General features: G+C 43.7%; 1 protein-coding gene across 4 annotated transcripts; it reads right to left on the reverse strand.

The window, feature by feature from the left end:
• Window position 1: 1 nt before the first annotated feature.
• Window positions 2–23,726, reverse strand: tp53bp1 (tumor protein p53 binding protein, 1). 4 transcript variants are annotated; one of them, XM_068724266.1, is made up of 28 exons: window positions 23,412–23,726; window positions 17,275–17,503; window positions 15,962–16,049; window positions 15,797–15,881; window positions 15,642–15,709; window positions 15,403–15,537; window positions 13,904–13,955; window positions 13,638–13,798; window positions 13,232–13,358; window positions 13,005–13,099; window positions 12,727–12,914; window positions 11,552–12,596; window positions 10,985–11,101; window positions 10,716–10,895; window positions 10,545–10,611; window positions 9,300–9,392; window positions 7,665–7,932; window positions 6,754–6,909; window positions 5,828–6,039; window positions 5,303–5,473; window positions 4,110–4,492; window positions 3,814–4,005; window positions 3,438–3,617; window positions 2,544–2,747; window positions 2,352–2,446; window positions 1,853–2,049; window positions 394–530; window positions 2–304 (listed from the first exon to the last, which is right to left on the reverse strand). In XM_068724266.1, the coding sequence occupies exons 2-28, from the start codon at window positions 17,452–17,454 to the stop codon at window positions 111–113; spliced, it is 5,070 nt and encodes a 1,689-aa protein (XP_068580367.1). In that variant the 5' UTR covers window positions 17,455–17,503; window positions 23,412–23,726; the 3' UTR covers window positions 2–110. The 4 variants fall into 4 exon arrangements, with proteins under 4 accessions (XP_068580367.1, XP_068580368.1, XP_068580366.1 ...); XM_068724267.1 differs by having other exon boundaries at window positions 9,300–9,389; window positions 13,904–13,958; XM_068724265.1 differs by having other exon boundaries at window positions 13,904–13,958.
• Window positions 23,727–25,515: the final 1,789 nt, after the last annotated feature.

Raw genomic sequence — 25,515 nt, forward strand, 5'->3', positions numbered from 1 at the left:
ATGAAACGAGAGTCACAATTTATTATCTCATTAAAAACAGACAGGATAAAGTTATATATATACACAGCAGAGGCATGCAACAGAACTAATGCTGAACATTTAGCACATGTCTATGAGGAGGAAGAGGAGTAGTCGTGGCGATACTGAGGCTTGCTGTGGAAGCCCAGGCGCTCCCCGCGGATGACGCTCTGGATGAGCCACTCGGCCGACACCAGCGGGACGTCCTGCAACGTCACGGTCTTCTCTACCGATGCTGGACAGGCGCGGTCCGTCAACACCACGTCGTATTTGCCGGCAGGAATGTCTGCAGACGGAGGAGGAACACATAATCAATAACAGACTCCCAGCGTTAATGTGTTGACGCCGCCTGGTGGAGCGGTTGTGTTTATGTACCTGAGGCGTCTTTGTCCGTCGGGAACTGTCGCACACACGACCCTCCGCCCATGGTGACCAGCTGTGCCCAGAGCTCCACGGGCTTCTCAAACACCAGCAGGACCCGCAGAGCCTTGAACGGGCTGCAGCGCGGATGCCTGAGAGGAGAGAACACGTCTATTAAAACAGCTCCACCCGACGCCGGGTAAGACCTGCAGAGGAGCAGCTTCTCCTCGACACCGCCGGTCTTAATGCGTCACAGACACCAGAATGTAAGCTGTAATCAAACCATAGAACAGTACAGTATGGCCAAAAAATACAAAAGTCATTGTACAGTATGTAAAAAGGAATACATCAGAAGATTTAAGTATGTAATTGAAATGTTATAGTATTACAGAAAAACATGGTATAGTTTGTTTTAAGAAGTCAGAATTAAGTTTAAAAAAAAAAAAAAAAAAAAAAAAAAAAAAATCACAGTATGTTTATACACACACACACACACACACACACACACACACACACACACACACACACACACACACACACACACACACACACACACACACACACACACACACACACACACACACACACACACACACACACACACACACACACACACTAGTACGTAGATACTTTCATGACATACTATAAAGTCAGTATGTTTTTTGTAAAATCTTTATAACTAAAAATCATAGCATGATGTTATGTAACTGTAAATTGTCCAAAGAAAGCTGTATGTTGTAAAAGGTGACAGCTTAGCAGGTCATTAATAACTCTTAGTATAGAAAGTTGAAGTAACATGTCATCTGCAGTTTGTGGTAATAATTCCTTAAAAAAGTCAAAGTATATTATTACTTTAAAAGGTTACAGAAAGTCATAGTATGTCATTAAGCATGTCATAGTATAGCAAGTAAAAAAAAACACCATAGTAATTGATCAAAAGTTTCATAGTATGTTATAAAAAACATTAAAAGGTTCATAAAATACATGTTTAGTTTGTCAAATAATCTCACTACAGTATGTTAAAAGTGCTTTATATATATTGAGCTATTCACATTTTACAACCTGAACTTCAGTTTCATGATTTGTTGTCACATGACTGTTGGTCTCTGATGAGTGACTCATGTCTTCATAGTTTTTCACAATTTAATGTTTTTTTTTTTTTTTTTACATAATCTGGTTAAAGCAAACTGTTTATTTGGGGTGAAATGTTCAACGGGACTCGTAGAATAAAACGTTTTTGAAAACTTTGTTTTGGCTGCTTTTTCTGAAGGAAACGTTCACAACACTCGATGTGTTCAAGGACCGTTTAGAAAAATGAAAATCTGACGGTTTTATCAGCTTCTGGCTACGATAAACATGCTTGTTGGGGTTCGGAGGACTAACAACCTTCTGAATTGTCACTGGAGACACCATCAAGTCCATCCAGTGAAGCCAGAGAATGAAGAGCAGGAAACAACAAAGAGGCTCGCCTCACCATTCCACCATGGCCTCGTCCGGCCCCACGCCGGCTGGCAGCAGGTAGTTCCGGTAGTTGAGCAGCTTGTTGTCTTTGCAGCAGTCTCGCACCCAGATGTGCGACACACTCGGCACGCCGCTGGCCAAACACAGCAGGTACTTCCTGGTGCGACAGTGCTGGTCCGCAATGAGCAGACTCTGGTAAGCTGCCTTACACTGCGGAGACACAAAGACACGGATGGCTGCATTATTCATACGCAGCGTATTATTATGTCATGAAATACTCATCACCATTCTTTGACGCGTTAAACTCGATCTTACCTGAGATAACAAAAAATACAAAAACATGTCAGCAATAAATGACCACAGATGCTTCACGTATCACAAACATAAATACTGAACAATATCTGACACTATCGGTTTATTTGAGGGCTAAACTGCAGGTTGATTGATTGGCATAGGTTAGTATATGTAGTAAAATAATAACTACTTAACATCCTGTTCTTCTGATCACTCACTTGTTCTTCGTTGAAGTCCTGCAGGACGAATCCTCCACCTGTCTGCAGCTGGGACTCCGTGTACGTCTTGTTATACGGACCCGTCTGCACGTAATCTGCGGGAAGAAAGAAGGAAAAGAAATACAATAATTTACGGATAATCAATCACGACAGGAAACGGGAAGCGACGGCGGCGTCTGCAGTCCGCCTCACCGTCTCCGTCTCCGTCCTCGTCGTCGCTGGCGTGCTTGTTGGTCAGCCGGTCGATCTCGGACGAGGCCGTCAGCATGAAGGCGAAGCCCATGAAGAGCGTCGTGTTCTGGGGCAGCGGGCCGTGAGTCTCCGCCACGTCTCCTCCGGACCCACCGGGGAGGTCCGTGCCGCTGCCGGAGGTGTTGCACAGTCCGACCCGCTGAGCTGCAGACAGAGACACACAGACACGGAGTTAGAGAAGAAGAGACAGCAGGCGAGGGAGGCCGCTTTAAAACGTCGTTCACATCCCAAAGACATGTGACGTCTCTCACCTGTAGTGAGATTATTATCTGCTGATGCAAATTTGTCTGAACTGGCTCTTAAAGCTAAAACACCCGTGACTTTACAAAGAATTCCAACACCCGTTGTCTTCCCTCCACCTGTGGACCAACACCATGGTAACGCTGGTGCACGTCGTTAATTACCAGGTCGGCCTCAGCAGCAGCAGCAGACAGCAGACGGAGACGCGTCTGTCCTAAATCCTAAATGTCTCGGTTATGCTCAGTACAAAACAATCACACATTACCGACAAGAAGAGCATTCTTGTGAGTGAATTAAGAAAGAAAAAAAGATTTTAAAAAATGTCACATGCTCAAAGCACCATGGAGTACAATGCAAAAAAAAACAGGTTAAAAAAAAATTCATTTTTTCTAAAACAATTCATTTAAAAACAACTTTTTTTTAAAACTTTAAAAACATCAATTAAAAGAAAAAAAAATCCTTATTAAAAATTCCTTATTTTTTTAAAACGGGGTAAAGAACAGATGCAGACCCTGAAATTAAAAACACTAAAATACCCCCCCCCCCCCCCGTCCCGATGCGGTCATGGTTGCGGTGGTGAGCGCGTCTCCGTACCGGCTCGGGCGCCCCCCCGCCGTCCTCTCTTGGCCGGCGACCTGTTGTCCTCGTGGCTCATCAGCTTCCTCTTGCCGGAGGGGCCGGGGGTCCGGGGGCTGCTGGAGGAGGAGCTCCGGTTGGGGGTGTGCTGACCCTCGGGGGCTCCTCTGCGCCTCCTCTTCCCCTCCACCAGGTTATCTAGGAATAGAATATTAAACATCAGTCAAAAGGCCCAGATGTTGAACAGAATAACATTAAAGATTTTCTGAGGTACTGTAACGCTAGCTGTCATGTTTATCGACGCTTTCGTCATACGGAGGCGGCTTCATCACTCAGCCTCTTGACAACTTTTTTTTTTTTTGCATTGCAAAAGGGCATCCGTCGGTGGTGTTACCGAGGCTGATGTCGGAGGCCTTGGGCAGCGGCGTGGACGGCTCGTAGGGCCCGAGGCTGTGCTGCTCCCTCAGCTTGTTGCCCTGCTCCACAGACAGGATGATGGCCGTCCTGTTGTACCACTGCCTCTGGTCCTCCTTCTCCACACTGTAGAACAGATCCTGGCCCTCTGTTTTATGGCCCCTCACAACACCTGCAGAGACACAAATCATCCTTGAATAGAACAACTCGAAGAGGAGCTCATCCACTGATTTAAAACCACAGGCGAGAGTCCATGAGAAGCTCCTCCTCCCTCACCTATGCTGAAGTACTCGTCCTCCAGCAGAGCGGTGACCTCCGTCTCCAGCGGGATGGGGTCACACAGCAGGATGTCCTTCCCCGCCACCTCGCACTCGTAGCCATCGTCAAAGCGCAGGCGGAACCTCCCCTCGCCGCTGTCTCTGATGATGCGGCCCGAGTAGAAGTAGCCGTTGGACGTCCACTTGGCGACCACCCGCAGGCCCACGAAGCTGCTCCCGGCCGAGTTCGCCTCCTCCGGAGACGAGCGCAGGGAGTCGGAGTGGCTGGGCAGCTCCGGGTCGGCGGGGCTGGCGGGGAGGCGCGGGGGGAGCATGCGGGTGAAGTGCTCGTCTTCGGAGGAGAAATGCGGTGGCCTCTGCAGAGAGCTGACTCTGCCTCTCCTTAAGAGAGCCAAACAGAGTCTGATCAGAGAGCTTCAGACGTGGACTTAAAGGGTTCCTGCAAGAACTCACTCTCCTTCAACGGCTCAGTCAAGGTGTCTCTGATTTGTTGTCACATGACTGTTGGTCTCAGATGAATCAATCGTGACTTCATAATTTCACTGAGGAGCTCAGAATTTTATGTTTTTTTACAAAGTAAACGGTTTATTACAGACATGTAGAATTAAATATTTTTAATGAAATATCACAATTTTAAGCTTTGTTTCTGTTGCTTTTTTTGGATGGAAGCACACATCACACATGATGTGTTCGAGGACTGTTGTAAAAATGAAAATCTGACAATAATGATGGTTTTTACAGCTGCTGGCCGTGATTAACAGTGTAGTTTTGCCGATTGTTTGAAGAAAACACGTTTTTCCACGTTTTTTGGGGGTTCAAACTGCATAAGTCTATAATAAAGTGTGCAGCGAAACTACAGACACTCAGACCCTTAAAGGTTATTTATTCGACACTCAGAGCACTACAGTAGCAGCAGACAAATATTATCGAGGTAAAGAGGATTTAGACACGTCATTGTACATTTTATATCTTGAGGTTTTGGACTTTTGGTCCGACGACGTTATCTTTGTGATGGAGAGTTTTCACTAGTTTATCACAGTTACAAGAAATAAACGAGTGATCAACAAATGATTCACTACCGATTTAAAAAATCCATAGTTGCAGCTCAGAGCGAGAAGATTAGTGAAAAGAGGAAAAGTGAAGTGTTATTAGAGATGTCAAAGTGCAGGGCGAGCCTCAGCGAGGACTCACCTGGACACGGAGGAGCGGGACCGTGGTCGGCCCCTCCTAGCCCTTCCTCTGGGGGTGAGCGGGGCGACGGCCTGGGGCCCCGGGGCACCGAAGCCTCTGCTCACTGTGACCACTGACCCCGCCCTGTGACCCCTGTGGCCCCTCTGTTGCTGCCCGCCTCCCCTCCTGGGACTGCAGACACACAGAGGGGGACCAATGGGATCCGGTCAGGTTGCGCGGGCACCGATCTGGGGAGGGGGGGGGGGGGAGCTGCGCTACGAAATCAGAAACGCCCCCCGTTGAAAGAGGAGCGTCGAGCGACCCCCCCCCACCCCTTCAGATTCATGCCCGCGAGCAACTTGCACCCGAAGCAGGCAGGGATCAGTGAATCACTGAGAAATTAGGGTGTTAGAAAGGCAGAGAAGGTGAAGGAGTGACACAGGAGATCAGCATGCAACGAGTGGCAGACAGAGGAACCAGAGAGGCTGGATACTGCCGGGACCGAAGAGAAGCGGCTACGGTCGGTGTTGGAGGTGGAGAGAGTACCTGAAGGCCCCTCGGCTGGGCGGCATGATGAAGTCCGGCCGCGTGAAGCCGCTGCTGCTGGTTCCTCCGGAGCTGTGCTGCAGACTGGAGGTCTTGGACGACAGGGAGCTGATGTCGCCCAGGTCCCCGGAGGTCAGGGAGCTGCTGCCCGTGCGGCACGGGGAGATGTCGCTGTCCAACACCTGGCAGTCCACCACGGGCTCCTCGTTCTCCTGGTGACATACAAATAAAAACAGGTCACGCTGATGTTAAAGTCAAGAAGTGATACGTGTTAAATCTATATTATACCACCCAATGAACAGTAAACAACATTTACAAAATGTGAAGTCTTAAAGCTGCATTCTCTCTAGTGTCCATCAGGGGGCGACTCCTCTGGTTGTATAGAAGTCTAGTCTAAAATGACTCTACTTCTCTCTTGATTTATTCCCTCAGTAAACATTGTAAACATGAGTTTATGGTCTCAATCTCTAGTTTCAAGTCTTCTTCAATACAGCATGATGTTCATTTAGTACATTATGGTCCATTTAGAGTCAAACAGACCATAAAGCAGGGGATGCTTTAGGGGCGGGGCTACACAGTGATTGACAGGTCTCTACGGTTGTATTTAGCTCCACCCATTTTCCAACCTGGATCCTACTTTCCCGTGTTTTTTGTGTCTAAGTGACTAATGGAAGCAAAGATGTCTGAGCTTGGTGCAGTATTTAAGGAGAACGCCACTAAACGGGCTGCTTCTTACTACCGACCGGCTCAGATTATGAAATAAAATGTTTTCCTTTACCTTTCACTTGAGAAAGGTACGAGAACGGTGAGAGTGAACCAGAACGGTAACGTTGTGGGCCGGACACACAAACAGTGAGCTGAAACTCACAATGAAGATGAACTAAAGCCGTTTAATATCTGTAAGAAATGAGAAACGCGTCGGTTACCTCGGTGACTTTGCGCTCCACCTCTTTGCCGTCCTCATAGTACACGTCGGTGATGATCCGTTTGATGGTGGTACGCACCTCCTGGATGGTGTGCACGTGTCTGCGGTAGGCGGGAGCTGTGGTTCTTCTAAAGGACCAGGCTCCGCAGCCGTGGCACTAGTGAGGGAGACGCAGTCAGTTTGCACCAATAAAGGGTTTATTGTACTAAGCAACCAACAAATATCTTGCAATGGCGGCACACGAGCCGTCCACGCTGCTCCATGGGTGGTTGGTATGAGAGAGAGAGAGAGAGAGATTGAAAAGAGGGCGGATCTTTATACGGGAGCACCGGGCCCAGGTGTCTCCAGTTAACGATCAGCATCTCTGGTCCTGCTGGCTTAAAAGAACATAACAAATGACCCAGACAGGGAACTGTCACACTCTGGTTCTCCCTTTAAGGCAAAACAAAATGCAACAGTGTGAATGGGACACACACACACACACACACACACACACACACACACACACACACACACACACACACGACAGAGTGGTCAACACCACCAGCACACGTCTTCAGGCTGCGCCTCCATGCTAGCGCTACCTCAGAGCTAGCATAAAGCGCTGAACCCCAGAGTCAGTGTTTTATTGCAGTAGAGAACCGGCACGGGAGACTTTGGTGAATTTAAACTAACCCTTAAAAAAAAAAAAAAAAAAAAAAAATCACCAAACTCGCACAATAACACAAACAAAGGAACAGCTGCAGGCGATGGCAGACGGTAGACCTCCTGTGTTCCGAGAGGTAAAACTACTGTTTCTGTCAAAGGAGTCCGGTGGCTCATAACACCCCCACTATCAAACTATAGCGTTAAACATTTTGAAACAAGGCTAGCATTATTAACCCGTGGTACTGTGGACGGTCAGAGACCCACCTTGTTGGGCGGACTGGAGGGGACGGTGCCGTCGTCGGTCTGCTGAGCGGCCCTCTGTCTGGCATCAGTCCTGTTGGGGGCGGGCGGCTCCGGAGCTCGAGGCGGACCTCGTCTGTCCTCAGAGGGCTCGGCGGCACCGGGAGGAGCCTTGCGGGTGTCCTGCGCCGACGCTTCCTGTTGCGAAGGCTCCAATTGGCTGTTAGGGAGGCTGTTGCATCCCAGCGAGGACGCCGGGGAGCCCCTCTGTGGTGAGGCGAACAGCTGCCCTCTGGTAGAAATGTTAAAAAAAAAAAAGGGAAAATATGATGCTTTTGTGTTTTGTAACTTTGTACAACTTAAGAGAGGCAAAGTGTTCACGCAAAGAGCAAAGAAAACCACATCAGGAGGAGACAACGCTACAAAGTCATTCATTCAAATTTATGTTTTTCTGAAGACAAAGAAAGTTAGAATATAGAAGTAATGTGGTGGAGTTCAGGACGTAAGCAACGTCTTGCAGCGCAGATATTAAAATGCCAAAAAAGGTATATTCATCAAGATGCCTGACCTGAAAATTCTAAAAGAACAATGTGGAAAATTGCAGTTAAGTATGCTTTTTTTTTTTGCGTTTTATAAAACTATATGCTTCCCAAAACCAACACATGCAGCATCACCACCAGCAAAATGTGCTTTCTAGAAAAAAACCCGAATAAAATACTTCCACTTAAACTCCCAGCACACGTGACAGTTGGTGCATATTTCCACACATCCAACCATTCCTCCTGCTGAAAGACGACCTTCTCTTTCCTATTTTTCTTTAATGTATTCTGTAGTTTGGCAGAAATCAAACCTTTTATTTAGATAATAAATATTTTGATAATATCCGGCCGAACCTCATTTATCCACCACTGATGATGGAAACAACCATGAAACAAAACCACCTAAAGAAATTGCGTGGCTCTCGACTTCTAATCTAGTCAGACTCTCATTTACAGTATATTGAGGTGAAAAACAGCACATCTCTGTAAACCGTTTACGGCAAGAAACAAAAGAAACAAGTAGAATAAAGAGAGAATTGAACCGCAGAAGACGTTTTGTAAAACAGCCTCACACCGCTCCTCATGGCCCGAGAGAATATGTAGAAAATAACCATCCATCACACCTCCAGACTCCAAAAGTAGGTCTCTCCCCACACACACACACACACACACACACACACACACACACACACACACACACACACACACACACACACACACACACACACACACACACACACGACCTATTTCTTAAAAAAAAGGTTGGTTTTAGCTCGTTCTCTCTTCCACGATACTGCATGCTGTTATAGTCAGTGCTGTTATAGTCAGTGTTTAATGGTTTAATGACATTGTTCAACTTATCTTCTAGTCTTAGCAATAAAAAAATGTGTTAATTAGTTTTCGGTAAAGAAATGAACAACGAGTAGCTACAACATATTCTGCTCCCGTGATAAAATGTACTTGTGGGATTAAAATGAGGAAGTGGAATGACAGCTCGGTGTTTTCTACAGGTTTACTGGAGTGATTAGAGTTAAAGAAGCCCACCAGGCTCTGAGAGGTCACATGGTATTTATTACACTAGCGGATGCTCTCCTGTACTGGAACAGTGAGTGTTACTCACCTGACAGGGGTGCTGTTGCCTCCAGCCTGGATGTCCTCCCTGGCTTCCTGCTGCCTGTGCACCTGTCTGACACGACTGAACACCGACGGGCTGCTGGGAAATCAAACAACAGTGTTAAGTCTGCAACGACTAATCCACTCAATCTTTAAAAAGAAAAATATATTTATGATGCACGACACCCGCTGTGTGTCAACGCCTTACATTTCTACTGACTCCAGAGCCTCGTTAAAGGAACAGTGAGTGCGTTTTAGTTCCTACGGTGGCCTACGAGGAGGGACCGGTATCTTTAGGATCCTAGTGCACCTAGGGGCTACAGCTACTGATACTAAAGAATTGTTTTTAAAAACATTTATAGAATTTTAGAAACAAATAAATCGAGAACAGAATTAGAAGTTATTTATAGCTTAGATATAACTAAATATTGTTTCTAGAGCTGCAACAGTTCACATGTTCACAACAGCAGAGTCCCAAAATAAAGCCTTGACCTTGCTGGAAACAGCAGAGATGTTTATTTAATGATTCACGCTGTGCTTGTGCAAACACAGCGGCGGTGGATGAGACCGCAGACAGAGCCCATTGAATTTACATGACTGTTCCTGTTGCACAGAAGTAGCGACTAAGTTTTAGTATTTAGTATTTTTACTCGCATATATTTTATTGCACGTACAATAACAAGTGTAGTTGCAGTGAATTTGAGTAAACTTCACTTCACCTGGTTCACTCGACCACAGCAGCCCTCTCTCTCTGTGTGTGTGTGTGTGTGTGTGTGTGTGTGTGTGTGTGTGTGTGTGTGTGTGTGTGTGTGTGTGTGTGTGTGTGTGTGTGTGTGTGTGTGTGTGTGTGTGTGCGGTGTAGAAACGTGGCGGTGCAGCATGGCGGACTCTGGACATCTCTACCTCAAACGCTGGACTCAGTCAACATGCATGAAGAAACGGATCAGTTCATCAAGCTACAAGTACAAACAGTGATGCACTGTATGACGCTCTGACAGATATATATGAATGAAGAACACCTCCCACCACTAGAACAGGTGCACTTTTCATCTCAATACACGTGTGTGTGTGTGTGTGTGTGTGTGTGTGTGTGTGTGTGTGTGTGTGTGTGTGTGTGTGTGTGTGTGTGTGTGTGTGTGTGTGTGAAGTGACCCCGTCGAGGCTGAGGAGTGTCCTTCAGCTGCTCCTCATCCTCCAGATACTGAATGAAAGAATTCAGTTCATGTGCATAAAGACAAGAGTGCCAGGTTACCTGGTTACAGCCTTGGCAACAGTGGTAACCTTGGCGACAGATCCATCCTCTTCTGATAGTGCTGGCTCTGGGTGGGGGGGGTAGAACATTTAGAAATGTATTAATAAGAGGGTCCAGGAGGACAGAGGGTAGAGAGGGAGGAGGAGGAGGAGGAGGAGGAGGAGCTCTTACTCTGCAGGCTGAAGCGCTCTGAGCTGCCCTCCTCGACAGGCGTCACCAGCTTCATCCTCAGACTCAGCTTCCCGTCTCCCTTCTCCGTCGTGTCGTCCCCGCTCTCCCCCGACACGATGTCACTGGCTGCCATCGCCCCGTCGGCTGCTACGCCCGACTTCTCGGAGAAGGAAGTAATCTCTGCAGAAAAAAGAAGGAAAGAATTGTGTTATAATTCTTGACATTTAGCAGACAAGTTGTTGTTGTTGTTGTTGTGTTGTGGAACCCACCGATGGGAGTGCTGTGTCTCAGCGTCTGCTTCAGCTGGCTGATTAGAGGGGGCGTGGCTCCGACCACAGGACCAATCAGCTCCCCTTCTTTAGGAAGCGTGAAGTGGAAAGAAATATCTGTAGTGTAAAAAAAACAACCAAATAAAAGCATTCCTGGAATCAGAGCAGATCGAGTTCAGTGCACGGTTCCTGTTAAAAGTCTGATCAGAATGAGGAATTATGCGACTGTAATTGGGACACCACTTTTAGCCTCTAATGTAACTTTGCAGAATAACCGTCACAGAACATCTCGTGGGTTTTAGATGAAATGTAACGCGTAGCATTCGAAGGAGGAATCTAACTCTATATATAGGTTAATGTGGAGGAATCTTCCTTTGTTTTCTATCCTCACAGTGGTGGTCTTCACTAGAAATAAAACCCAGAGTTGTCTTTGTCTGAGACAAGGCCGCTCAAAACAGGCCTGAAAAGGTGCAGCTAGATTATTTCACATAGAAGAAGCCAAGCTAAGCTAACTAAGTCATGGATATCGCACGATGCTGACATGCAGTGTGTCTGTGCCCTGTTTACCTCCCGAACTGTCACTCAGGCTCTTGTCTTTGAGCCCCTCTGGGTCAGGCCCCGCCCTCTGAGTCTGGGAAAGCCTATCGGGAGCCACGTGGAACTTCTTGGCCTGAGCCTGGGACTGGTGACCGTTGGTGGAGATGGACTGGGAGCTGTTGGTCTTGGATTGTGGCGTCGCGTCTTTCTGGAGAGCCTGGGAGTCTCTCTCGCTGTCTGTGACAACGATGTCATCTCCTCTGTCTTCACTCTCCTCCTCCTCGTCCATGGGCTCAGGGGACAAAAGCTGGCTCTGGGAGAGGACCAGAGGCGCTCCCGAACCCTCCTCCATCACCACCACCTCCTCCTCTTCTACCTCACCCTGCCTCCGCTCATCCGTCACCTCTTTCCCTGTTTGACTGTTACCAACTGATTTTACGGACGGACTCTTTGCACTTCCTCCTTCCTTCCTGGAGTCTGCAGAACCCTTCGCCACATCCCCAGCAGACGTCTGAGAGATCGTGGACGGCGAGGTAAAACTTCGGGGTGTAGCGTCTGCAGGTGGGGTCTCCTGCACACAGCTGTTAACAGTCAGATCGGAGGAGTCCAACTTTGGCTGCGAGCAAGACACCACGTCGGCGGGGCTCGCCTCTTTGCCGTCACTCTCGCCGTCCTTTACATTCACATTTTCTACATTCAAAGACGTCTTTTTGTGCGCTTCGGACTTTCGCGCCGCACCGGACGAATCCTTCTTCGCACATTCGCTGCGACGCTTTGGCGATTCAGCGGAGGAGGAGGCTTTGGAACCGGCGGGAGCTTTCGGTGACTCCGGAGGGACGCCGTTGCTCTCGCTCCTCTGATGTGAAACCACAGAGTCGACGCCGGGCGGCTCCTCGATCTGAGTGGCCTGGCTGTCCTCCTCGAGGTGTTCTGAGGTCTGCCCAGCTGGACTACCGCAAGAGAGCTGCAGAGGCAGAGTGAAGGAAGCCGACTCCGGGCGCTGAGACTGCGTCTCGCCCGTCTTCTTATCGGACTGTTGCGCTGCCTCCTGGCTCTGCGTCGGGACAAACACGTCCTGAGAAAACAAACACACGCATGGAATGTTTGCCAATTTTCTGAATTCATTGAAATGGCAGTAGTGTGTTGTGTGCTGCAGCCTTAAAACAAATAGGTAAATGAAAAGACTAAATAAGTAAAATACATACATGAGAGAAGTCTGGCTGGGAGGGTAAAGAGAGAGTTCGCTCCAACGCAAAACCAGGAGAATTCTGGGAGATGGGAGTCGAGGCGGATGGGTGTGGCTTAGAGGCGGCCTCCGTCTCCATCGGCTCCTCCTCTTTCTCTCCCGCTCGGTCTTCTGGGGGCAGCGAGGTATCCATCGGTTCATCGGCACCTGGCGGGAGGAAAGGTTTAGCTCTTTTCACCAGCCGGCTTGTTCCGTCTATTTGAGAGTTCAGTCATCAAAGCAGGTCAAATCATTTACCGCGTTCATTCTCTGGTCCCGTCGGTGAGCTGGGAATAATTAAAGGGGTGTGGCTGAAGTCGTCTGGGGTCGGGGCAACGTAGTCAACAGAGCTCCTGGAAAGAAGAAGAAGAAGAAGAAGAAGAAGAAGAAGAAGAGGAAGTGGTCAAAGAGATCAGAACTTCAGGGTATTTTCTACGTTGTGCTTGTGAGTTGACGGCAGTATGAGAGCGTTTCTTGTGACTCACTGGGACAGACTTTCCTGCACCAGCGTTCCCTGTCCAGACAGGTGCAGCAGTCGCAGGGTGTGCGCCGGCGTCGCGGTCGGGCGCCCCGGCCGCTCCGGCTCAGACACCGTGCTGTCCACCGCGGCGCCTGAGAGGAGCACCGAGGTACCGGAAAGGGGACAAAAGACAGGAGTCTTAACTTTCAACCTTAAGAATCGTTTTCCTATTTGACTGACGCGAGCATATTTTTCTGTTCGGTGCATCGTCGACTATATTTCCGGTATCATGACATCCCCTCCCTGCAGCCCTAACGTTGTAGCCCATTTGCTACAAATCGCACCACACACACACACACACACACACACACACACACACACACACACACACACACACACACACACACACACACACACACACACACATTTACCGGTCTTGTTGGCGTCGAACATGTCCTCCTGTGAGGACAGGATCTCACAGTCCTGCTCGTCGGAGGCCTCCAGGCCCTCAGAGTGCAGCAGAGCCTGGATGCCCAGCTGCCTCCCCGACTGACTCGATGGCTGCAGTGAGCTGCTGGAGCTCACCTCAGACCTGGAGGAGGACAGAAAAAGGAAAAAAAAAAACAACACTGCTCACTTCCAGACCAGCATGCGTCTCCCGGTGATGAGATTTAAAAAACACAGAAGGAAGCCGAACCTCACTGCTTTGTTGTCCGGACTCTCTGAAGTCCTGGAGCTGACGTTCTGCTCTGCTGGCGATGAAAAGAAGGTAGAAGTTAGATTGAGTCTTTAAACGGCGTGAATGCTCTGATAATGAACCATTACACGATTCAACCCTCTTTATATTCACGTCTGCATCCCGAAAGATAAAGAGACAAGTGTAAATTAGGGTTAGGACGAATATATCGGCTGTTGGCCATCGCCGGTTATTTTTCTGCAGACATTTTATTTCACTAATTTAACGGCCTGCCTCTGAAGAGCGAGAGAGAGAGCCGTTGCTCATTGAGCAGCCGACTCATCTCTGTGAATAAAAGGGTGCGTTTCTACCAGCGACTGATTGTGAGTTTTATTTTGTTACTGTCCAGTTTTAATGAAGCGTGTTCTACGCCGAGTTAACGAGGCAATTAAGCCCGTCTCCGCTCGGTCCGGAGAGAAACTTGTACTTTTCTGTTTAATAAGGAAAATAAGTAGAAGAATATTTCCCGTCTTGAGATTTTTTAGCGAGCTGATTTTCTATATTTATTAGACTAAAAAAGGGGAGCAACCCAGATGCACTGGAGCTCCGTACTGATGGAGGAAACACCAACATAAAGTGCCTTCGTGAGGCGTTTCTCCTCTACTGGAAATGAACTCCGGCCTTCTGGGAGATCTTCCCACGTTTGGTGTTGCGATCATGATGGTGGTGGAGAGCCATGTCTCAGTTCAGCTGGGTTCAGATCTGGTGAATTTGAGGGCATCGTTTTTATATAGTTCTCAAACCGCTCAGTGACCTGCAGCGTTCTGTGCAGATGCTGCTGCATGTGTGCTTTCTGCACTCATTCATTCAGGATTTTTCCTCAGTCAATAGATTCTAACTGAGTTTCTTAAATCACCCAGGAACCAGGCCTGACTGCAGCCTTTGAAATCATTGAAGAAGTATCAGTTCAGAGTACATCTGACGCCTAAATATCAATAAAATCCCAGCATCTATAACTTCAGTCTGAACACCAAAAGCCCACCAGCAGGATAGATGTCATGTTTTCTTTAAACAGTCGCCAGAACTTCACATTTTATAATAGACTATAGAATGCTGTGAAAAACCGACATTAAAGTCAGATTTCATCTTTCAGAAAGTCCTTGAACACATCGTGTGTTTCAGTCAGAGAAAGGAACCAAAACGAAGCTTAAAATTTAAACTTAAAACACTTGTGGGCTCTTGAAAACAATGAATACATAGATTCCCTTGTTTTTCAATTTTTGTAAAATAAATGATCAAACCAATCCAACTCGCGTTTTTTTTCTTTCTTGTTTGTGATGTATGTCATTATAACGGTGTTTTTTCTGCACTAAAGACATGTTCTCTCTACTCTCTGGTCACGATGCTGTTTCCACAGAGGAGCAGGACTTTTATATTGCTGTGAAAATCGAGCATAAAATGTGACGGGAGCAAAAAAACTAAACAAAGCCAAAACTGCGTGTGGTTCAGAGGGTTAATACCTAAGTTGGTGCGTCTCTTGGCGTCTGGCTGAGGAACACTGTGGTCTTCATCTTCTTCCTCCCGACTGTTCACCACTTCACCGCGCAGATCCTGACTCTGAGAGAGCTCCAGAAAACCAAATTGGGAGGCTCCCCCTGAAACACAAGACACATGGATGCCATTTAACACACGCAGTCATATTCAACTCTACACTGGATGTTGGTGTTATTCTTTCTGAAGATGTGAGAGGAACTCCTACCCTCGGACTGAACGCAGTGTGTGGTGGAATCGGCTCCAGAATCCATATCCGTGTCCTCTGGTGCACACCTGAACATATAGGGAGCAGAGAAAGTGAGAAGACTTCACCCTCGTCTAACGCCGAGCATCGCGCAAACGCGTCTGGTCCTCACGTACTTCTTCTTGTTCGGAGGAGGGCAGATGTTTAGAACTTGACTTTCCTCCTCCAATGCAGAACTGGGATTGGCCGCCATTAGAACGCCTAAACAAAGAAAATAGCGTTGTTTTTATTTTGTACAGGATAAGTGTAATATTAGTACATGTTGTTAGAAAGGCACCGACCAGGTTCAGCTTGGTTGTTACTCTGGGAGCTCTCTGATTGGCTGTCGCTCTGAGAGTACCGGCTTCCCAGCGGGGAGGAGATCAGCTCCTGGAAAACAAAACCGTCACTAGTTTTACAAAGTAACAAACTTTAAGATAAAACCCAACAATTCTGACTTTAATGGAACAGCTTGTCCTCTTACCTGTAGTGCTATTCATCAATTCAGATTGTTTTGGTGCGAGTTGCCTATTTTTTTTTTTTGGAGATATCAGCCGTAGAGATGTCCAATATAACGGCACTATACAACGCTCAGCTTGTGGTTCTCAAAAAAGCACCAAAAAAATAACTTTAAAATAACTTAGCAGCAACGTCTGTTCTCAGAAATCATGACCCGGTTGCTGAAGATGATCCACAGACCTTGTTGTGATTCATAGCACTGCACATAAGAGGAAAAGTGTGCCTTTAAAACAAATGATCAAGGCCTGATAATGAATGGCAGTGTCTCAGTCACTACTCCAGTCTGCTTCTGTTCTCAAACAAACTACTATAAAAAGATTTTGTCAAGTTGGCAGAAAATAGACTTAAAAAAAAATAGACCGTCGACCCGTCAAACCCGTTAAAAACACGTCTGGTAACTTGTCCAGAGCGCTCTCTGTCTCTCGTCCAATCTCACCAAGTAACTCTGAATAAGGGATGGATGGATGTCTCCATCTGTGGACATGTTGAGCTCTCATGGGGTTAGAAAAACAAGATGGCTGACCAGCAGTGGTGGAAGGCAACTAACTATGCAAGTACTGAACTTAGTAGAAGTTAGAGGGTACTTGTACTTTACTTTCAGAAGAAAATATTCTACTATGTACTACACTACATTTATTTGACTGCTATGGTTAAGTCTTGTTTTTTCATATTACAATATTTTACAAAAAAATCTAAATCTCTTCTTTTTACAGAGAAGATTTAGTTACTTTTTACTTCTAAAGATATGATAAAGATTATGTTATCATACGTGATGAATTGTTATTGAGTAAGATACACGAGAGTAGTGATTATTTTCATGTTAACATGATAATAAACGCTGCTCATGCAATAAACCCATTATATGATATTGTAACACTAACAACATTAACATTTTAAACTTTTTCATTGTACATGGAAAACTTGCTTCTAACTGCGTATATAACACTAAACTATATGACCTGAATGCCTCCTGCACCTCTGCTGACCTATTCTGTTTAATAGACTACATGAAACAGTCTCAACTGCTGCATCAGAAACCATAAACCAGCCTCGGATGTTTAAGTTACTTTGGTACATAATCAAGTTAGCAGCTCACCAGCACCGGGCTGCGGGAGGTGGGCTGCAGGCTGGACAGGCGCCGGGCCAGCAGAGCTCGGTAGCTGCTCTCGGGGTCGTCCTCCAGAGCGACACCGTCCGGCTGGGAGTCCTCCACGATCAGACACGGGTTCTCGGACTGAGGCAGGCTGGAGTCCAGTTCACTTCCACCGGGATCCATGAGGTCGGGGCCGAGGACAGGAGACGGGATGCGAGTTGTTTTTTGTTACCTGGAAGTAGCCGGTGTTAGCTAAAGGCTAGCAGCTCGCATGTTAACGCTCCGCCCACAACAACAAAGCGTGTGGTTGCTGCAACATTGAGGAGTCAGTAAGGAAACCTCAACACACACATTCCCGGAGCCTGAACTCAACACCGTAACTGATATATATATATATATATATATATATATATATATATATGTATAAATATATTCAACCAGCTAACGGTTGTCCTCTCCAGGAAACAGACCTACACACACACATCAACTCAACTCAACTCAACTCACCTCACCTCTGCGCCGCTCCTCGCGGCAAAAACTTTGAAGAAGCGATGTTATTGGTCAGGTCGGCGCAATGACGTCACGTGAGAAGGATTAGTTTTATGGTTCCAGGTTAGTTTTTTTTCCAGGTTACTGTTTGGCGGAGGGCGTGGTTTTTAATGTTTTTACTATATCATAAATCCTGTATTATTATCAATAAATGTGAAAGAAGTAACCCACATGTCAACATGTTACACAATATCTATATTTCTCCAAAATGTAATCTTTTTGCAACAATGAACCACAACTTTGTGGACTCGATTGAAAGATGATATATTGTGTAACATGAATCATATCATCAAAATTGAGTGTAAATACAACATTTACTTTATTTCAAACTTATTGATAACATATGGATAATCTTTACAGAGTTAAACCAAATGTCACTGATTTATTTAATGTGAATTTAAAGAATATATTTACACTCTTAAACTAATTAACGCTGAATATAGTATGAAACTATCAAACTGCTTGGTAGAATAACTTATTTTTCATTATTATGATGTAATATTATTGACATTTATTTATCTTAAGTCTATGTTCTTAAATGATTATCTTTATTTCAATTCACATTTCTGTTGTTCTGTATATGTTATGTAATGTTTGCAATGTTTGTATATTTAATTGTTTTTATCAATAAACAGAATTTTAAAAAAAATGTTTTGAATTAACTTTTTTTCATTTGGTACATTCTTTACATATATAGTTAAATATGAATTCTGTATTATTTTGTACTCATTCATATATTTCATTATTTAATTTGTAATGATGAATATTTTAGTTTTTAATTGAATCAAATATCAGTATATTGTCATTGTATACACTGTGTATCATCAATAGCATACATCTTGTAATCTGTAAATAAATGAAGCATTTCCTCTCATCGTGTCACAGAGTCTATAATCCGTCTTTCACATGCATCTACAGTATTAATACCCTCCAGAATATTGGTATTTTCTCGTATTTATAATCATAAAGACGCTTCTACGTGATATATTACTGTGGAGTTTTACCCTCTGTAATGATAAATCCTGTGAAAGAGATTAAATCTAGGGCACAGCGTCCCACAGTGGATCTCAGACACCTTCAGAGGTCCTTGAGAGGCTTTCAGGGACTGAGATTTAGGTTAACTTTCACAATCACTCCCCTCAGCTCACACTCAGTTTAGCTGTACACGATTTATTTCCCCTTGCTGTTATACCTCCACTCCTCCCGCACAGACCCAGCTATCTGATTTCATGTTTTAATCATCACTGAGGTACATCTTACAGAAAGAAATCGGTAAAAGGACTGAATGGGATTTACGAAGTAATGAACGTGCATCCGGGCCGTTCTTAATACATACTTTAGGACAAAGACTGAATGACAAGTTAAGAGCAGTTTATCTTCATCCTTCACGGTTTAGGTTTATCTCCTCTTCTCCTCTAGAAAGTGTGATATCTGTGCTGAAGTCATAACAGACATGAATCTCTATCAGCACCTTTGACTGTGAAAGAGATAAAGAGGAGACACGTCAGGTGAATATAGTAAAAGATTTAACTAACAGATATCATCATGTAACTTCTCCAGTTGATTGCTTACAGAAATACAACTGTTTTTTGTATTGCAAGTTTTCTGAAAATGTATGTTTAAATATGCAGATGAGGCATTATCTTATCAAATATGTGCTAATTTGCATATATATTTCCAGAACAGAAATCTGAACATCGAATAAAGTCAGGTTCAAAACTCTTGTTTCAATTTGTTGACATATTAGAGTCAAAGGGTTTCAACAGAGAGTATTTTGGATATCACTTTGTATCATTCCATGAATCAGAAAGTACTGTCAACAGACATTTAAAAATAATCTATTTCCTCCATGTTTTTATTAATACAATGTAGAATAAATGAGTCTCTGAATGCTGTGTGAACAAACCCCTCTGTAGAAAGCTTCAGAACATAAAGAGGAATGAAAGTGTAAAGTTTGATGTATGTCAGCGCTACTGAAGTGAAGATTTCTGGATCAGAGTCTGAGAAAAAGGTCATTTAGAGAAAACGTCCTTCAAAGAGACGTTTAGTTAAATTACAGACATTTAGAAGACTCTACAGGTGAATAGGGTCAAACAATTATTAACTCATAGATATCACCATGAAACTTCACCAGCTCATTACTCACATTAAGATGATTATTTATTATATTACAAGTTTTCTGAAATTGTATGTTTAAATATGCAAATGAGGCATTATCTAATGGTAACTGTTGGTGAATTTAGGAAAAATCTACAGACGCAAATAAACAAAGGAGTAAAATAAACACCTGAATGTGTATTTTGGACGATTTCTTTCCACTAGTCTGAAAGAAGACGTGTTATGGATGCAAATTAGCCCAAAATCTCAAATGAACTAGTACATTAAGAACAATGTCTTTGCCTGTATAATCTGACCAATTGCAGATAAATTCAGATTAGATCCATTTTGTAAAGATCTTTTACTGCTGTGCTGCTCACGGTTTTGAAGAATAGCAGGTGGCCTCTCAAATATTAACATCACTTTGTCATCCTCATTTGACAGCCTCAGTTTCCATGGTGACAACACATTTCCTGTAACACTGCAGTCTGAGCAAACAAAGATCAGAGAGGGAGAGAAAGTATTAAAGCCTCAATCATTTCAATGATTGAGGCTGCTTGAAGACAGCGAGTCGCTCCACAGCAAGTCTTCAAAATGAGCCGAAATCTGGTTGAACTAAAACACACTTTATTGTCTCCTCATGTCAGAAACCATCTCCCTCAAGAGTCAAGGCCCCAAATAACAGTCAGCACAAGCAACAATGCTTTGAATTTACCAGTAAAGAATTAGCGATGAATGCATCGTAGAAGAGTGCTTCATGTATCAAATGATATAATTTGATACACATAAGAGCACCACAAGAGATTGGGCAGCTATGGGTCAGGCAGCTTTATTTATAGAACACATTTATCATAGAGAAACTCAATGTGTTTATCATTTAATACAAAAATTAAAACAGAACTGTATCTCACTGTTTGTTATCAGGCAACTACGGCTGGACTTAAAGGTATCTGTATCTTAACAGAAGGTATCTGTATATTAACAGAAGGTAGCTGTATCTTAACAGAAGGTATCTGTATATAACATTAGCTATCTGTATATTAACAGAATTTAACTGTATCTTAACAGAAGGTATCTGAATCTTAACAGAAGGTATCTGAATATTAACAGAAGGTAACTGTATTTTAACAGAAGGTAACTGTATATTAACAGTAGGTATCTGTATATTAACAGCAGGTATCTGTATATTATCAGAAGGTAATTGTATATTAACAGTAGGTATCTGTATATTAACAGCAGGTATCTGTATATTAGCAGAAGGTAATTGTATATTAACAGAAGGTATCTGCATATTAACAGAAGGTAACTGTATCTTAAAAGAAGGTAACTGTATATTAACAGAAGGTAACTGTATATTAACAGCAGGTATCTGTATATTAACAGAAGGTATCTGTATATTAGCAGAAGGTAATTGTATATTAACAGAAGGTATCTGCATATTAACAGAAGATAACTGTATATTAACAGAAGGTATCTTATATTAGCAGAAGGTAACTGTATATTAACAGAAGATAACTGTATCTTAACAGAAGGTAACTGCATCTTAACAGAAGGTAACTGTATATTAACAGAAGGTATCTGTATATTAACAGAAGATAACTGTATCTTAACAGAAGCTAACTGCATCTTAACAGAAGGTAGCTGTATATTAGCAGAAGGTATCTGTATATTAACAGAAGATAACTGTATCTTAACAGAAGCTAACTGCATCTTAACAGAAGGTAACTGTATATTAACAGAAGGTATCTGTATATTAACAGAAGGTATCTGTATCTTAACAGAAGGTATCTGTATCTTAACAGAAGGTAACTGCATCTTAACTGAAGCTAACTGTATCTTAACAGAAGCTAACTGCATCTTAACAGAAGGTAACTGCATCTTAACAGAAGCTAACTGTATCTTAACAAAAGCTAACTGCATCTTAACAGAAGCTAACTGTATCTTAACAGAAGGTAACTGTATCTGAACAGCCAGTTAAGGAACAGTTACCTTCTGGGTTTATTATTTTGAAAAAAGTAAGCCCAGCCCTAGTTGGGGACTATTATTTTGTAGTTACTCTATGGGGCTTTTATTTTGAAAAACTAAAAAGCCTCATCCTGATTTCCCTGGGACATTTTTAACATTTTTGGGGGGATTTTTGTGAAAAGGTCTTGGTGAATATCTTGCAAAAGTCATAACACACCATTCCTGATCATTCATGCACTTCCTGATTTACTTTCTTTCTTCACATGTCGGCAACGCTGCAGAACTTGCAGCAGCAGCGAAACCGGAAGACGGAGAATAAGAAATAAGTGGATTATAAAAAAGAATGTAACAAATTGATACATACACCCAATACTCATCGCTTACATACATACACATACACATTGTTTACTCACACACACACACACACACACACACACACACACACACACACACACTGTTCATTGGCCTATAAGAAAACAGGAAGTATTTAAATGTACAGTTTTTAGATCACAGCTCTTCATGCAAAGCATTTCAGAGGGAAGGTCCACAGTAAATAAAAGCACATTTTTTCAGCTCCTGATCTTATTCTGGGGACAACTAGAAAAAGCCCTCAGAGGTCTGATGGGGGATGTAGTCAGTCAGCAGGTCACAAATATACTGAGGAGCTGAAGCCGTAAAAGCCAATTAGAGGATATTTTAATTGAACACTCTCTGTTGTATGGGAAGCCAATGAAGGGATTTAAGTATTGGAGGTGATGCTTGCTTGTACCACGAAGAAAGTCTCATCAGACTGTCGCCATTAAAAGCAGGATGAGGTCATTTTAATTCCCTCTACAGACAGGACTGTAACTTCCTATTACAGTGATTCGTCAGAGGGTGAAATTGCAATTTCCTGCAGGGATCCTGCAGAATCCAAAAAATATAAATGCCACCGTGCAGAGCCTATAATCTAGTGTTTCAAGCCCCTCTGGGTCTTTTTTTTGTCCTGGTGTGCTCCAAGTCAGCTGAAGGTGTCTATGTACTGCCAGACAGCAGCAGCTGCTGGGCGGCCTGCACTCATCAGCATTAAACAAGAAAGCAGCAGCAATAATATTAGTGAGGTGGAGACATGCAGGCTGGCAACGAGGCAACAATGAAGTCTGCGGCTCACGTCTATCCATCTATTCATGCAACACACACACACACACACACACACACACACACACACACACACACACACACACACACACACACACAGAAAAAGATCAGGAAATATATAAATTCCAGCACCCCGGTTTGGATGCAGGTGTGCATCAGCCTCGTGCAGCCAACTGTAACTGGCACCGCAAAGTTGAGCGTCACGTCGTCATTTCTGCAGGTCGGGCTGGAAGCCCACGTTAGGAAAAAAAAAAATGCGCAGCCACTACCCCAAAAAATATGTCTAATCTTAGCCACCTAGCTGACAGATCATACACTGGAAGCTGCTCCGCGTCCTTCATCATCACTGTTAAATTCTACCGCAACGTAAGAAGAAAAGGAAACATTCTTACCTTGTAGAGATCGATACGTCAGCTGTTTTGGTTTTTTTTGTTTCCAGTTCCGTTCACCGTCCCGCTTGTTGCGATGATAACACGTCCAACATCGCTCAGTCCTCCCTTGCCTCTGTTTTGCTGAGAGTCAGGGTGTGGAATACAACACGCATGGCACGTAAAGATGCAAAGGCATTTTTTTTAAATCTAGATGCCATTTCCTCTCTCTGGAGTCACACACACACACGCACACACACACTCACACACACACACACACACACACACACACACACACACACACACACACACACACACACACACACACACACACACAGCTGCTTCACGGTCACGATGATCAGGGGTTACATTGATTTAGAAACGCAGAAATGACGCAATTATTTAAATACCACTTCAAAATAAGTTTTAAAAAAAAGACGATGAAAAAAGACAATCCATAACAAAATAGTGTTAATTTTAACTTTGCAGATACAATAGTTCTTAATAATTAATACTCACCATATTTATTGTATTGGAAAATGTGTAAATGTTAAATTAATAAATCAAGACAGAGAGTATTTTGTTATCGTGTGTTCTTGCTTTGAAAGTAAACGTGCAGTTTGTAAAATTCAAGACTTAATAAAAGAAAAAGTTTCTGTGACAGTTTCCTAAATACTTTAGAGTTAAAGTTATTTTATTTTCGACTTAGGCTGTGAAACATCAGCACATGTTAACACACAATATGCACAGAGATATTCAAGTAAAATATATAATGCATTAATCTGTTTTTGTCTTTCATATTGTCACTTTTCATGATTTTCTTAACCTCTTTTTCTTTGTCTTTGTACCATTTTCTCTCTACATATAAGCATATATTAAAAAAATATATTATATTTAATTGATTTTTAACTGTTTGAAATGACTGAAATTATTTATGACTCATTTTGTTCTTTGGTTGCCAAACACCGGGTAAATAATTAGGAATAAAAAGCAGTGCTCTTGTAGCTCCCTCTCCTCCCAGCAGAGGCCAGTAGACACTCTGGAGTGCGCGAGACTGGAATGCTGACTCACTCCCGGTAACTCACGTCCTCGTGAGGAGAGATTTATACACAGAGAAGAGATCGAAATGAAACTCCCCAGTGATCCATCACCACCGCAGGAGGAGTCACTAAGTCTTCCAGCTCCAGCGGCTGTAGAGAAACCAGCGTTGATATGAACAGAGAAGGATTACAGAATAATACGAATTATAAATGTTGGAACAGATTTAAATCACATAACATCTGGCTTGACATTAAAATGAGATCCAATTACATTTCAGAGTAATTCCCTTTTTTTTTAAAAGCTATGACAGCAATCTTTTTTAAACTAACCACATACACACTCAGTTGTCAGTTTATGAGGGAACACAAAAGAAAAACTTTTGCAGTCTAATATGGAGAAAGACCAGATGGCAACCTCCGGTTCTGAAAGCGTCTTAAACCTGCATTATCTCTAGTGACCAGCAGGGGGCGACTCCTCTGTTTGTATAGAAGTCTATGAGAAAATGATTTATTACCTAAGTAAACATTGTAAACATGAGTTTATGGTCTCAATCTGTCCGTGTTTACATTGTGCAGGTTTAACCCTTTAACCCCTCCTGGTTGCAAAAAAAACAAGATGGCGACAGCCAAAATGCCAAACTCAAGGCTTCAAAACCGCATTATTCCAATGAGATTCTTCCATTGGATTATGGATTATTGCAGAAATCTCTGTGTCAAACAAACGTTTATGAATCTTATACATTTTGTTCATCAAGATAATCTTCACAAACTAACTCCACTTTTATGATGTTTAAAGTGTAAAGTAAAAAACTAACGTTGGGTTACAAAGGAACTCCACCACGGTCACGTGACTTCACGTTCGTCTATAAAGGAACTCTACCACAGTCACATGACTTCACGTTCGTCTATAAAGGAACTCTACCACAGTCACATGACTTCACATTAGGCTATAAAGGAACTCCACCACGGTCACATGACTTCACATTAGTCTATAAAGAAGCTCCACCACGGTCACATGACTTCACATTAGTCTATAAAGGAACTCCACCACGGTCACATGACTTCACGTTAGTTTATAAAGAAGCTCC

Source organism: Cebidichthys violaceus, unplaced genomic scaffold, assembly GCF_023349555.1.
Source record: "Cebidichthys violaceus isolate CVI_PGR_0920_01 unplaced genomic scaffold, fCebVio1.0.p SCAF_30, whole genome shotgun sequence".
Classification (NCBI taxonomy): domain Eukaryota; kingdom Metazoa; phylum Chordata; class Actinopteri; order Perciformes; family Stichaeidae; genus Cebidichthys; species Cebidichthys violaceus.

Coding starts and splice junctions, on each gene's coding strand:
- tp53bp1 (XM_068724265.1), bottom strand. CDS start 17,454: ATGGATCCCGGTGGAAGTGAACTGGACTCCAGCCTGCCTCAGTCCGAG. Junction 13,959..15,402: donor CAAGAGACGCACCAACTTAG/GTATTAACCCTC, acceptor TTTCATCGCCAG/CAGAGCAGAACGTCAGCTCC. Junction 10,896..10,984: donor GAGACACAGCACTCCCATCG/GTGGGTTCCACA, acceptor TTTTTTCTGCAG/AGATTACTTCCTTCTCCGAG.